Source organism: Sinohyriopsis cumingii, chromosome 4, assembly GCF_028554795.1.
Source record: "Sinohyriopsis cumingii isolate HCF-2022 chromosome 4, ASM2855479v2, whole genome shotgun sequence".
Lineage (NCBI taxonomy): Eukaryota > Metazoa > Mollusca > Bivalvia > Unionida > Unionidae > Sinohyriopsis > Sinohyriopsis cumingii.
Window position 1 is genome coordinate 37,687,573 of NC_142964.1, and position 14,995 is coordinate 37,702,567.

General features: G+C 33.5%; 1 protein-coding gene across 3 annotated transcripts in view; it reads right to left on the bottom strand.

Moving 5' to 3' along the window:
* Positions 1 to 14,995, bottom strand: part of LOC149800940 (S phase cyclin A-associated protein in the endoplasmic reticulum-like) — a 115,963-nt gene that overhangs the window by 39,980 nt on the left and 60,988 nt on the right. For all 3 annotated transcript variants that reach the window (XM_089955008.1, XM_089955007.1, XM_089955009.1), the window contains 6 exons: positions 11,600 to 11,701; positions 11,096 to 11,226; positions 9,400 to 9,465; positions 6,927 to 7,053; positions 6,248 to 6,360; positions 5,621 to 5,744 (listed from right to left, as the gene is read on the bottom strand). In XM_089955008.1, the coding sequence (XP_089811134.1) occupies positions 5,621 to 5,744; positions 6,248 to 6,360; positions 6,927 to 7,053; positions 9,400 to 9,465; positions 11,096 to 11,226; positions 11,600 to 11,701 (663 nt within the window). The remainder of the gene's footprint in view (positions 1 to 5,620; positions 5,745 to 6,247; positions 6,361 to 6,926; positions 7,054 to 9,399; positions 9,466 to 11,095; positions 11,227 to 11,599; positions 11,702 to 14,995) is intronic.

Genomic DNA, 14,995 nt, shown 5'->3' on the forward strand with positions numbered 1-14,995 from the left:
ATATGTAAACTAAATGTGTCTGAAATTCATGCTGATGTCAACCCCCCCCCAACCCTATCAATTATCATGAAAGCATCCAGAAACTACAGCTTTTGCCAAAGAGGGATTTGTGGCAGACTGACGTGAGGCTATATATATATATATATATATATATATATCATTAAAATTCAAAGAAGTTTAGAAACAGTCAATTGTTTATGCCTGTGAGCAAAAGCCAAGATTTCTGAATGATGAGGCCCCCGAGTAGCTGAGTGGTCTAAAGCGCTCACTGTTGCAGATCATTGCCATATCACCTCTGCGTGGGTTCAAGTCTCGGGTTCGGCCAATGTGGGTATGTGAAAAAGCTTGCCAGTAGCTTCTCATGGGTCGGTGGTTCTTTCCAGGGGTTTTCCCAGGTTCTTCCTCCACCATTTATAATGGCCACCATGTATAGCCTATCTTGTGCTGAAAAATGGCGTAAAACCGTACAACAACAACAACATTTCTGAATGACAAAAAAGTGTATTGGGCATGTGTTTGAATAAACATTTCTGTGTAAGAATGGTTTGTGGTCTGGAGAGGTAATTAGTGACAAAATCTGAAATTATATTTAGCTCATCTGGCAATGAGACCAAGTGAATTTACAGTATCATCTATCATGCATCATTCGCTATCCTTCCAGCATCCATCAACAATCACCATTTTCAACTAAGCAAAAACTGCCAGACCAATTTCAACCAAACCTGGCACAGAACATCTTGGCCTAAAGGCCTTTCCATTTTGTACATGTCCATGAAGTTTGTTAAGAGTGATCAATATAACAAACAATATAGACCCTGATCTGCTGGTGCATTATGTGAACCAGATCAGGGTACATCTTATTTGCAGTTGGACTGTACTTGTATATGGTAAGTACTTTTAAAATATCTTATCAGACAAGTTGGGCACTGCATATTAAACAATAATATTAAATATTCTTTAAACCAACATCTTTGGAAACAAAAATGTTCAAAACATTGATGCCTTCTATGATTTTTGATAATTTCATGTGAACCATGGCTCATATACAGGTCATAGCCTTCAGTTTCTTACATTATTTGTTGTTAAAGAATTGAAACCCATATTAAAAGAACAGTTAAAAATGGGAAAGGCAAGTGGGTGATGCTGGACTGTCTTACTTAGCATCAGGGAAGTTAGGTTGTGCATATCAGAACATTCCATATACCATGAGGAAAATGATATAGGTCATTATGTCATTATTCAGCAGCAGGTAAGTTAGGCAGTGCATATTAATATTCCCTTCACCATGTGATTTAATATGTTAAGCTGTCTCATGCAACGTAGGGAAGTTTGAAAGTGAATATGAGAATATCCCCTTTATAAGGGTGTACTCACCAGTTATTATGTACTTTTGAAAGAGTGACATATGTAAGGTGAAGTTGTTTGCATTTGAAACATGCAGTGGAAAGAATGTTGGCATACCTATATGCTACTTAGATGTAATGTGGCTGACATTTCTTTTGATATTGTACTTATCGAAATTGTACATGATCTACAGACACTGCTAACTAAAATGACTGCTCCCGTGTGCTAAAAAATTCAGCCTGAATTAGTCTAAAGTACACTATCTTTAGCACCTATTAAAATAGGGAAAATGAATTTTGCCCAAGTAGGCAATACCAGCTTCTGAAAGTGCAATGGATGAATTACTACATATATCACATGTAAAAATAAGTTATCAGCTCTTTTTAAAAAATACAATTTAACTCTGAAGTCTAGGCAGTGAAAATGACCAAGCAGAGCTAGCAGTTTTTGAAAGGTGCACATCTGGAGTAAGGCCAAGATGTACACTCTATTACCCATATTAAACTCATCAATCATACACTAAACATGGTTCCCACGCTTTTTCTAAATATAAATTTCTAGGTCTTTTCCAAAGTTTCTTCCAGGATGAAATTAATTTTTTCAAGGTTAACATATGACCATTACTGAATGTAATTAAAGAACATTTTGGATTATAAAACATGCAGTTTCCAAATCTGAACATGCTTCTCTTTCAAAACTCCAAAACACATATGTCAAAAAAGATGATCATGTACAAAACCACAAAAAGAGTCACGCAAAACAAATCTGACTATACCTAAAAATTGGCATTTAAAGCCAAATCGATGTACATAATACAAATTCTAACTTTGCTCTGCTGACCTGCATTATGTTGCTATGTGGAAACAACATAATGATCATAAATTGTTTTGTTTCCTTTCAAACCATTAATTCTAAAGAATTCTAGAGCAATGTATGTGCACGTTATACAAAGTAAAAATTTCCTATCGCAGTATGAGAAAAAAAAAACAATAAATGCAAAGTATTAGAATCTTATCTTGTAACAATAAAAGTTTAACCCTGAATTTATGTGTGTGAATAAAATCTCAAACATGATTTTTCAACCAACCTAAACTCCTCAAGACAGTTTGGTTAAAAATTCCATCATGTAAAGACATTTACAAAAGGGTTGATTTAAATTTTGACAAAAGACCTTCAAAACTATATATCATTGTATAAACAAGGACTGAATTTTCTGTAAAATCAACTTGTCTTCTTGTAGTTCAATAAACCAGTCTCCAATCCTGTATTGATAAATGGGCTCTCATCGTTTTGTAATATATAATAAAATGGACGACAATTTCCCATTTCTTCTGCGTTCTATTTAAGATCTGAAACCAATGCTTCAAGCTACATGCCACTGTGTAATAGTTTCGCACCAAAGTTCAGCTCAGAGATTCAACAAATTTCTAATCTGAGTTTCCTCCAAATATTCCAAGCCCAATTTTCACATTTCGACATTTAGGATGGAGTGTGGGTTCATATAAAAAATTTGGAATCTGCCGCCACCGCAAGATAGTTTATCAGCGGGCCTAGCATATTTAAACTATGTTATATCAACTTATACCTGCATGAAATCAATATGAAAATTATTTATTTTATCAAAAATGGCAAGTATTATAATCATTTTTTTATTAATTCGCTGACAGACAAGACGAAACTCAGCACAGATGCAACCTGACCCAGAACTCACCATTTGCGTTAATAGTCACATGACTTCACAAATCTCAAACAACGACATCGGAAGTCCAATAGTCACATGATATCAACAACAAACTCCTTTTTAATGTTGTTGTACAAAATTTCAATTATATTAAATGAAAGTCTGATACCTTTTGTAAAAACCAAAAAGAACATATAATTCTCAACATATTTATTTCGAGAACAACTACAAGAAACTTGACCAGTCTGATTCTTCAAGCTGAGTAGTCTGGTTCCCTGCTTCGTATGCTCCTTGCGTGAGAGCACATGTCAACGTAGTAATCATGTGATACAACAAAACTCCGGAAGTTGGTCTCGGAATAAATATAGAGAATTTTGTGCTCTTTCATTTTTTAAATTTCTATTACAACCAGTATACAACTTTCATTTAATTTTTTTCTATAATATTTGAACGTGATGGTTGTGAGATTCTGTGTGCTCATGCCACTAGCAATCGAAATCGCTAGTACCAGCTCAAATTTCATCAACGCATTAATTTTATCGTCTTTCAGCAGATTAAAGACATAATGATTTTAATACTCGCAATGTCTGAGAAATTAAATAATTTTCCTGTTGATCTCATGCAGGTATAACTCAATTTAACAACATTTAAGTTTGCCAGCCCATCCCCTAAGCAATTATGCTTTAATGCCACCATGTTGGCCTCTATTGTGCTAGACTGGTTTTCATACCTTCCGTATAAATAAAAGATAAGGATATTGAGCTGTCTGTGAAACAAAAAGTCTACTAGACGATAGATTCCACTGAGCATTTGGAATGTCTCAACAAATATATTTATGACAAAATAAGGAATAAAATGTAGATGTCATTGGGCTGAGTTTCTTAAGTGAAGCGCACAAAACAGCTGCTATTCTGAGTGGTGTATCACAGTCAAAAATGTAAGATTATCCCAAGGTAAGAAATATTAAAAATAACTTCAAGCAAAGATGATATTTTAAGGATTGTGTTTATTGACTGGGAAGAATCTCTTCATACTGATAAAATCATAAAAGCGACTTTCCTACAATTGTTGATGAGATAATCTGATTATATACTGAGTGGTAATTGTAGAATACAAAAAATATGAATCATTACCAAACAGAGTTTGAAAATATATTTTGTTTCATATAACAAGCTGAGTATGTTGTTTCCCATATCAACATAAAAATGGACCAATGAATTGCTGTTCTCAAGACAGCAAAACTTTCATCACAACTATAATGCAAAAGAAAGAAAAAAATCGCAAAAAATATTTACAACATAGTGATTATATAATTGCTGAAACTCTTATAAAATTATTTTCTTAATTACATTAACATTCTACAACTATAACATCAAATAGATGTTCTCCTTCACATGTGTTTAATGTGCACTTATCACCATTATTATAGTATTAAAACAAATACTGTTTTGAAGCATTACTGGTCCTTTTTTTGTTCTTATCTACCAGACATTGTATAATGTGATATAATTGAAGCTGTTTGATGTTTGTATGTGTAATCATGAATTACAACTTAATATATTCATTTCATTTTTCAACAAAATCTTCCTACAACAATGAACACCAGGTCAATATATAGAAGTATGCCAAATCAACTCTACTGTCCACTCTCAAGCAGGTATATGATTCGTAATCAAAGTACTGAAAAAACTAATTGCTTGGACAGATGAAGTGATATTAAATTTTACATATCAATATATTGCTATTCAAGGTCATTTTCACCGTTGCAAACATACTGCTCATATCCTTTATAATATTTTCTAAACTGCCTTTTCTTGTTAAGTCAAAAGTGAATTCATATTACCAATGGATCATACACATTCATGGTGAAAAAATATTGGAAAATTAAAGGGCACAAACTGAGTATTTTTTTCCAGGGTGAAAAAAGAAAAACATACACCACAACACATGATGACTGACACCTCCTCCCCTTGCATCTGTTCACCAAGCATCCCATTTACTACAAACAAGCATAAAACCTTTTCTTTTAAAGTGCATTTCGCTATGCAGTTAAGATATTTAACATTTGTCAGGTTCTCAAGAGCTGAACAGAAAGATGATAAATGATAAAGCAAAAAATATAAAAAATAAAAATAAAAAAAAACAGTTGAAAATATCTAACATATTGGAATTATAGGATAATTTTCTAAAGAATAGGATTTTTATAGGATCCTTTGTTCTTTTAAACAGGAATTATATGGCAAATATGATACACATATCAAAATCTGAAAAATACATTTGTGGAATTATTATGGAAATTTTCTTTATGAAGCATTTTCTACTATTGTTTCAAGTACTATCATTAGTTAAACAATATCCAAGGGAAATAATTATCAGGGCTAATAATTTACCTAAATCTGACTTGCCTCCCTTAACTTATAAAACTAATGGTCAGTGGCTATATACTTTGTTACTAATTTAAAGACTATACAGTTTGTTAATGTTATTACCAATGCAAACTACATTTTCCTATAAAAAAATAGACACTATACCACAAGCATGGAGAAACTTAAATCCCTCCAAGCGAATAAAACTATGAGACACTGAGATACTTACCACAAGCTGGTTTATCAACAAATCTATCACCACTCCTATCTTGTTGCTAAAAAGCATGTGGTGGCAATTGTCATAGCAGCCTTTACATGCAAGTCGGAATACATTGCTGGTAAGAACAAGGGACCTGTAAACAAAATGGACAGCTATAAAATTGCTTTAAAATATAGATTTATAAACACAAACACTAATTGTCCTTTTAATAGTGGCGACATTTATCAAAAGTAATCTTTGTTATGAATTGAGTCAATAAGAAAAGAGCTCAAAACTTTTCTCAACATAAGATCATTAAGTTCTATTTGGAAGGTAGTTAAATGCAGACTGCTAAGCATAATAATAATCATTTTTGGCTTACATCAATTTATTTGGTTTTACAAAATGTCACATGTTCATCAGAACTTTAATTTGTGGATTGGGGAAGAGGTCATATTGTTTTAACACAAGGTTCAGCATTCCCTGGGTACCTAAATTCACAGTTTGTAATAATTATAAAATCATTTATAACAAATACATCAAGAAAAATAAAGAGTTCATAGTATTCATGATGATCTAGGCTTGATTACAACCATATACATCATACACCAATCTGCAACATTCATGTAGCTGATGATAAATCAAATGTTTTCTTACTTTGCTGGAATAACTGGAGGTAGGTGAGGATTGGAGACATCAATAATTTGCAGAATACGAGTAACACATGTCAACCCGCCTAAAACTCGGTAACTGTTCTGATCAGCTGTACCCTGTTGCCAGAAAATACGACCATTATAAAGCAAAATACACAAGAAAGTTTCTACTTGACAAAGATTGTATGGTACACTGAAATACAGAAGTCTTATACTGTTAACAAGATATTAAAATTGGAAAACTAATTATATACAAAATGTAAATGCTCACTAAACGTTTTATAATAAGCATTAGCAACTCAAATATTAAAATAAATATGATTCTTAAAAATATCATATGCACGCAGAGATAAATACAAGAATATTTCATGACAATAAAGTTTCCACTTTTCAGCAACAAGAAAAGTGAAATGAACGTATTTCAATCTGAATTTTACTGTTTCAAAAGCATGAGGTTCTGGTTCTACTATTGGGCCTTCCTTAAAGAATCATAAGTGATTCTGGGCAAAAGTTTTAGGTACAGTGGTACTATGCAAATATGCAACCACTGTTTTTCAGTGCTTGACGCTAATGACCAATCTCTTAATTCCTCTGATATGTAGAATTATTACACATTAAAGAACAGTATCAAAATCCATTAAGTCAGAGTTATGATGATATTTTGCCTTATACAAGTGTCAGACCTTTCTATCCAGAATTCTGGATATCTCTCCCAAGGCTTTATCTAAAGCTGATACTTTATTCTGTGTCCATGGTCCACTGTCTGAACTGTGAAGATATTTAGTGATGTCTTTTACAACCTTCTGCATCCTGGAAAGTAGGGACCAAAATATTAATACACAATAATGACTGGTAAATTTATGTCTGAACATTAGAAAAAGATCATAAAGCTGCTTAGGTAACAAAATCATCATCCAGTCCTTACAATGAGCCAACACATTATTACAATCCCTATTTTAAAATCTTGGGACCTATTTTGTAGGGCAAGGTGAAGGATAAATGCTCTATGAGAATCATCAGAGGACATAAGGTGGCCACCAATGCATTTTGAGGTCCATAAAAAAAATCATGTCTTTAACATGATATCTGTTATGACAAAATATTTATGTATAGATATGCATAGTCAGAAGGGGGAGTATTCATTATATGCATAGTCAGAAGGGGGAGTATTCATTATATGCATAGTCAGAAGGGGAAGTATTCATTATATGCATAGTCAGAAGGGGGAGTATTCATTATATGCATAGTCAGAAGGGGGAGTATTCATTATATCTTTCAATTAATAGAAAGTCATTTAAGAAAAGGAACCACTTTACTTAATACCTGATATTCGGATACTTTCTTTTGTAATAATTTAATTATTATAATGAGAAGCTATAATAACCACAACCACTACTTCTTTGGACATTAAGAATTAATTTTGTTTGTGGGATATAAAGTCACGGAAGCTAAAATCAAATTTAAGCATCTAATGAACAAAAATCAGTCTGTAAAGAATATTAAACAGATTTTTCCATCATCAAATTTAAGTACCCATGAAAACATTTTTTGCAAATCAGTGAAAACATATAACAACAAATATAAATGAACTCATTCTACTTGCATAGATTCACTTGGTACTAGGACAAAATGGTACAGACAAAATGGTATGGACAAAATGTTAAGTGGACATAATGGTATTGGACAAATTGGTATGGATAAAATAGTGCCGACAAAATGATACAGACAAAATGGTATGGAACAAAATGGTACTAGGATTAAATGGTATAGACAAAATGGTACGACTACAATTTTATTAATACGAAATGTAAAAAAACAAACAGACAAATTTATTTTTGAAAGCAAGAAAGAGCATGGAAGCGTGACACAAACACTAGATCAAGTCATTCCTAGGCTTCATGGTAAATGCTTAATTTCAATGTCAGAAAGCCAGTTTGATGAAGGTCATCATAAAGTTAATTTTAGTTGTCTGATTTAAAAATGAGACTAACATAAACTCTATTTCAGATGATATGAATAATCATTGTCCACTAGTTTATGTATGGGTTGAATGCACAGGTATATTGACATAAATTGCTTTTAGGTAATGGAAGACTGATTCTGTTGATTCAAAATTGTTGCGAATTTTTTCAGTCATTAAAATTGCATTGAATTACTATTTGGTATCGTTGCATTTTGTAGATTCGGCATAAGTTATATGCAGTTTCACTTGAATTTTTTTAATAAAATACAATTAACATTTCCGAAGTTACACGAATTTAATAAAATTCATTTGTATTGGTTTCTTTTTCAGTTAGTTTATGGATGCGTGAATATTTTAATATAATAATAAAATTTAAATTTTATTATGATTTTATGTAATTATTATTTTTATTAGCAAGCAAAATTCTAATATATGTACCATATGTCCCATACCATTTTGTATGCAACATTTTATCCATACCATTTTGTCTATACCATTTAATCCTAGTACCATTTTGTCCCATACCATTTTGTCCATACCATTTCGTCTGCACCATTTTATCTGTACCAATTTGTCTAATACCATTATGTCCACTTCACATTTTGTCCATACCATTTTGTCTGCTACCATTTTGTCTGGCCACCATTCACTTACATGAGCTAATTATTGACTTTCATACCATATTTCCATATTTTTCTGCTCTTGACCAAAACCTAACTTGATCTTAATATAATTCAACAAGCAAGTATTTAAATGGCAGAACATCTGCCTCAGATGTGGTAGGTCCTAGGTTTGAACCCTGCTGAGTCATACCATAGACTCATAAAAAGAATGGTACTAGCAGCTGCTCGCTTGGCACTCAGCAATAAGAGGTTAGTGTTAGGTCTGGTCAGCCTGGTGTCAACATAATGTGACTAGATGGGACATAATACCACATTTCTGGGCATGATGCCCCAGTGCTAGACATCACTATAAACTGGCACACTTCAGACACTGTAGCAATATGGCTCAAATTATTAAAACTATGATTAAAATTATAAAAAAACACAAGCACAAATGACATAGCTAATTTCAGTTATCTGCATTGGATATAAATTAGCAACAAAATACTATATACTGGTAACGAAGGATGTAAACTTGTCTTTCTGTAGTTAATGGCTTCCTAACCTAAAAATCCATGGCAAAACACTTACTTTGCTTTATGCTCTGAATCAGCCATAGTCTGCTTTCCTGAAAGGGTATTTTCATACTCAAGGCCTCTGGCGAAAAAGGAAACAATACAACAAAAATGATAAATAACTGTAACATAATGACAGGTGAATTTCTGCAAAGCACTAATAAATACATTAAACTAGATCTGTCAGTAAGTAACCAACTATCAAGTGTAAATACAATTTTTGTTAAAACTGTAGAGACAACTTAAAAGTACTAATCTGAAGTTTTAAAGGACATACTCTTGTCATGATACAAATATATACCAAGTTTTACGAAAATATCTGCAAAAGTTCTAGTGATATTAACGCAACAGTGTGATGAACAGATGGACACAGTTTGGAATAAAAATGGTTATAAGTTTTAATATGTTGATCATATAGTCTGCGCTTCTTTCAACTCGACACAATGTTCAATGCATACAAAAGCATAGCAAGTTTCATGTCAGAGAGAGAAGATGGGTCAGAACCAGTCTTGGTCTCCCTGTGTGTTATCATCAGTGACTCTCAAAAACCGGGTAATTGCTGATATGCCTTTCGGTGAAGTCCCTCTGACTTCTCTGGTCTCTTTTAGGAAATGAAAGCTGGACTGTGCAAGGTTAGATGATTTGGCAGCTTGTTTCCTGACCTCCTGTTTAGAATAGGATGGAAGATAGTACTTGTAACCAAAGAATGTTCTTGTGATGGTCTTTTATCAACATGGACTTGGATAGTAATGCATCTATTTCTGCAAGCTTGAGGTTAATAGAAGCAGCTATGGCACTGGAGAGTGTTAAGCTGCCCTGCTGAATGCTTCAGCAGTCAGCATGTGAAACTAAGTCCCAGACATGTCTTTCAGTGGAGTTCTCATGGAAGGAGACTAGGCTTTGCTCAGATTGTCAGAAAGTAGCTATGGAGACCAAATCCTACATAGAACCAATCATTATAATGTTATGAACAAGTTGTTCACAATAGAAAACAGGCATATATCTTGTAGAAAGATGGACTGACGTTTGATGGGGAGCTATCATGGTGAAAAGAAAGGCTGTTGACATCTTAGCCTTCAAGTTACCATCCAAAACAATTTCAGATATCAGGAACTCGACCAGACAACTGTACGAAAGAAGGCTGGTATTTTCAGGTTATGAGACTGATATATGTGGACATTCTGTAAGAGGTCTTTATCAGAGCAAGGCAGGCAGAATTCTGTTGCCTCTGGCTGGAAGATGTCTTATTTGGTGCATAAGCTCTCCTGAACTAAAAATCTTCATCAATTGATTAAAAAACTAGTCTGAAATAACGATATTGACACTGATAAAGCTATACTTATGCTTTGCTTTAACAAGACGTAAGCTAGCTACAGGTTATGTTCATTTCTCCAACATGAATGTAAAATAAGCAAATTTCTAAATTTAATGAGACCAGGAAAACTTCATTGGGCCCATTTAGTATCAGTCCAAAAGAACTTTAGTTAGTTCTTTGTTTCACCCTCTTTGTGCATCAGCATTTTCCAACCAAATTACAGATTCCAATTTTGGTCTTGAACATGTTACATTCCTCAAGACATTGAAAAACAAAAACAGAAGAAGAAACATGTAATATCGCATTTATGTTTACACATTCTAAATGATATAAGCATGTTGAAACATGCTGAATATATGCAAGGGAAGTCAACCCTGCTGCTCTATCCACTGGATACCTGGCATTCATCCTCTGTTTGAGTTTCTTGCAGCGTTTCTTCTGAGACTTCAACCTCTCCTTCTCCATGACAATCTTGGGGTGGGTACTGTTGTCTGGTGCATTGACAATGTGCTTCAGGTTGAAGTTTTCCTAGGAAAAAGATTGTAGTTACAGAATACGTTTCCAACACCAAGATGAAGTCAATGATATTTTTAAAGTTAATACTGCCAAACCATATTCTGCTGCCTTGTTAAACATGAACATAATCAACACTATACTTTTATGGTATCCATACATAATGATGCAAAGTTCAATTTAATGCAACTATTATGGAAAATCAACTCCTCTTCTCTTTCCAATTATCCTTTGCAATAGGTCAAAGAATTATTCAACTGAAAATAAGACACTGCCTATTTAATCCTGATTAAAATCTGCATTTATAGCATTCTACATACCATATAAATTTTTTAACAGTATGGGAAATAACTGTTCAAAAAAAAGAAAAAACTGACAGACTACTAACTATCTCAGGTTTAGACATAGTTTTTCCAGAGTTGTTGTCCTTCAGAGCTTGCTGATGCTTCTTGCCCCTCAAGTGACTCAACAAATATACTTCTGATGGGATCTGAAGAAAAGGAAAAATATGTTACAAGTTAGCCCTTGTTTGCTAATGTTTTCTCCTGCAAAGATACCACTGACAGCTTTTTTTTAAAAAGTGCAGATAAATCCATCGCTTTCAATAGGGTATACTTCTGAAGATTTTTTATTTAACTGAAATTTAAGTTTATTTTTATACCCATCATCTTTAATAATTCTTAACATCCAATTTAAAAAAAATCTTTGTTAAAAATTGCATGCATTAAATATTTAATTTAATACTAAACTGTGCATTAGTTAAAATTTGTTTTTTTCTTCTTCAGAAAATGAGTCCTTGACCACATTACTATGACCTCAAGAATACTTTACATTTGCAGACTGGTGATTTTCAATGGCAGAATTGTTAAGATTTACAGACAACAGAAGAATACTTGTCAATTATAAAAAAAAATCAACAATTTTGTTATAAAAAACCTGATTAACTGTGGTGATTTCAGGGAATGGTATCAAATATAGCACTGACCTATCTCTGAAACTCCTCAGATTAACCAGCTACACAACTCAGTATGCAGGGATATGAGTCTCTATGCATTCTTTATTAGTTATATTTTCATACAATATGAATGCACATAAAACCTGCTTTAAAGTTGTTTGCACAGGTTGCAGTACAAATACAGCTTTTGTGGACAGAAGTATGAACCCTTTTTACATTATCTGAGATACAATATAATAAGGCCAAACAAGTAACATCATATCTGAATTTTTTTAAAGTCACTTCCAGGTGAAGTCTTTATACATTTAAGATACTTTGCCAAGATATTAGTGCTCATTGGCGGGAGTTGGGGTTCTTATGGGTACATGACTTAAGACATGCCTCACCAACAAGAGGTCTGTCCCCACATTTTCTGTATTATCCTTGGCACCAGATCAGCTGAAGGAATGGCATAGACCCAAAGCCCATCCCAGTGATACATCATCCATGACCCAGGCTGGGACTGATGATAGGAAGGTGTTAATTTTGTGATTCCACTTTGTCTCAAAGATGCTATCATTAGACACTAGCAAAGCATACACAGCTGCTGAAAGATCGATGGGTGAATGGACCACTTGGCGTGAAGAGTCTGACCCCTTTCTTAGCAATGCATCAATATGATCACTGAGCTTGCCAGGAATGTGCCTAATCTGGATTATGATTCAAAGCTGTGAGCACCAGCACAGGAAATCCAAGGCTTCCCAGTCCCACAGCATGCATAGCTGGGTTGCATCTAGGATTTGATAAATGTGGGTACTTGCCCCTAGTGAATCTGAAAAAGGGGGGAGGCCTTCCAGTATGGTGTAAAAAAAACCTCAATGTATTCAAAAAGAGCAATAGCAAGTATAATAAGTGCATTAAATGCATCTCATGTCTTCTGTACATTATAGCATAACACTTAAAACTGAAATCAAAGTCTTATGTTTTTTAATAACAATATTCTATCTATACACTAACCATTAAAGAATCAAACCATTGACTGCAAATAGTGTCACTCCTCTGGCCAATCTTAAAAATGTGTCAAGTACTTCCTGTGTGTCACATGCTCAATTCTGATTGGTTACAAATCCATACTAAGAAAGATCAGAAGAGCACATATTTTTCATTCATAGATGACAACAAAATTTTTTAAAGGAAAAGTCCAAAGCTCAAAATGAAATAGGGAAAGTACATATCCAGTTTCTATAACAGTTAACTTTTTACTGGAACATATATACATCTGCATCCAGACAGACTGTAATTGTGGCAATGCCTTGTTAAAGCTTAAGTCTCTCGGAGGAGGTTCTTCAATTGAAATCATTATGAGTCTGTTGAGAACTCTTTCTTCTTGCTGACTTCTTCCTGCAGTTTTGTTTCAATTTTGACTGCTGAATCCTCTCTAACAGTCAGCAGTTTGGTATGGCATAACCATGGCCATTGATGCTAATTGAAGAAGATTTGGAAATGTGCATGATGTTGATGTACAATCTGTCAGAGTCTGCACATTTTGTCTCTAGGGTACATTTCTCTTTTCATGATAGTCTTAGCAAGAGACCACTGTCAAAACATGTTTTGGGTTACACATAAATGACCAACATCTTGGTATTTGAAACATCTGTACTCTCATCAATTAAGATGCTAATGAATGGACTGCATCATACTTTCTGCATTAACTCAGATTCTATCACTGTTGTTATGCACTCCTGGAAGAAGAAAAAAAGCTTGATGATAATCAAAGTATAAAAGTATTTTAATATCATTATTATTATTATTTTATTATTATTAAAGTATTTGAAAAATGTAAAACAATTATATTTTTTAAAAAAACAAAGTAAAATGACCAAAATCAGATGCAAATTGTGCAAGAACCTTAACCTAAGACAATGGAGTGTCTAAGGATGTTGCCTTGTGATAATTTGGTCGTTTTAAGAAATCCCATCAAGGTGATTAAATGCTAAAATAATATGGCTCTACAGTCTCCCTGTCTGTTAATTAAAGTCATTCAATTATAGTAATGAAGGAAGTGACTATGTCTGTCTGTAGATGATGATCTTAAAAACAAAAAACGTTGGTATTATATACATGATTGATGGGTCCCTACGTATGTACAGTTGTGATATAAGCAGATCAGGGTCAATGTCATTGGATGCAATGATCATCAGAGCAAATAATAATAATAACTTATTTACTAAAGCATTATATAAGTTTCAAGCGATGGAATTTGTCTGACTACTGTACTGTATCATGATGTCAGCAGCAACTCCTTACATGCTCAAGAAATTATTCAAACAACAGCGTCTGTATCATCGTTTCAAACACATGAAAACTCGTTACAGTGATACTGAAATGTGACCTGTCTAGACAGGAAAGAATTTCATAACAAAAGAAACAGGTACCAATAATCCAGATTGATTAAAAAAGATAAACTTTAACAACCATTAAGCGTTGACAAGAAGTTATGACGACTAGCTACCGAATGCAATTTCATTGGCCAGTCACGATGCTAGGTGCTATTTTTTAGTAACACAGGGATTCCTCAAGATATGCAATGATTGGAACTTAACTGATTATGTTTTGGTTGCTTGTTAGTAAACACCATTTTTCCATCTAAATTAAATTTGAAAAAACGTAAATAAAACAAAAGAACTTACCTGAAATTCCTCAACAGAAGCCCTTGACGAATATGTTGCATTTCCTCCAACTCTCATGTTGCCAACACCAACACCCAGAAAGTGAACAAAATCCAACAGTGTGCCATATTTTAGAGAAGCAATATTCTCCTTCGCCAAGTAACAGGCAACTGACATAGCA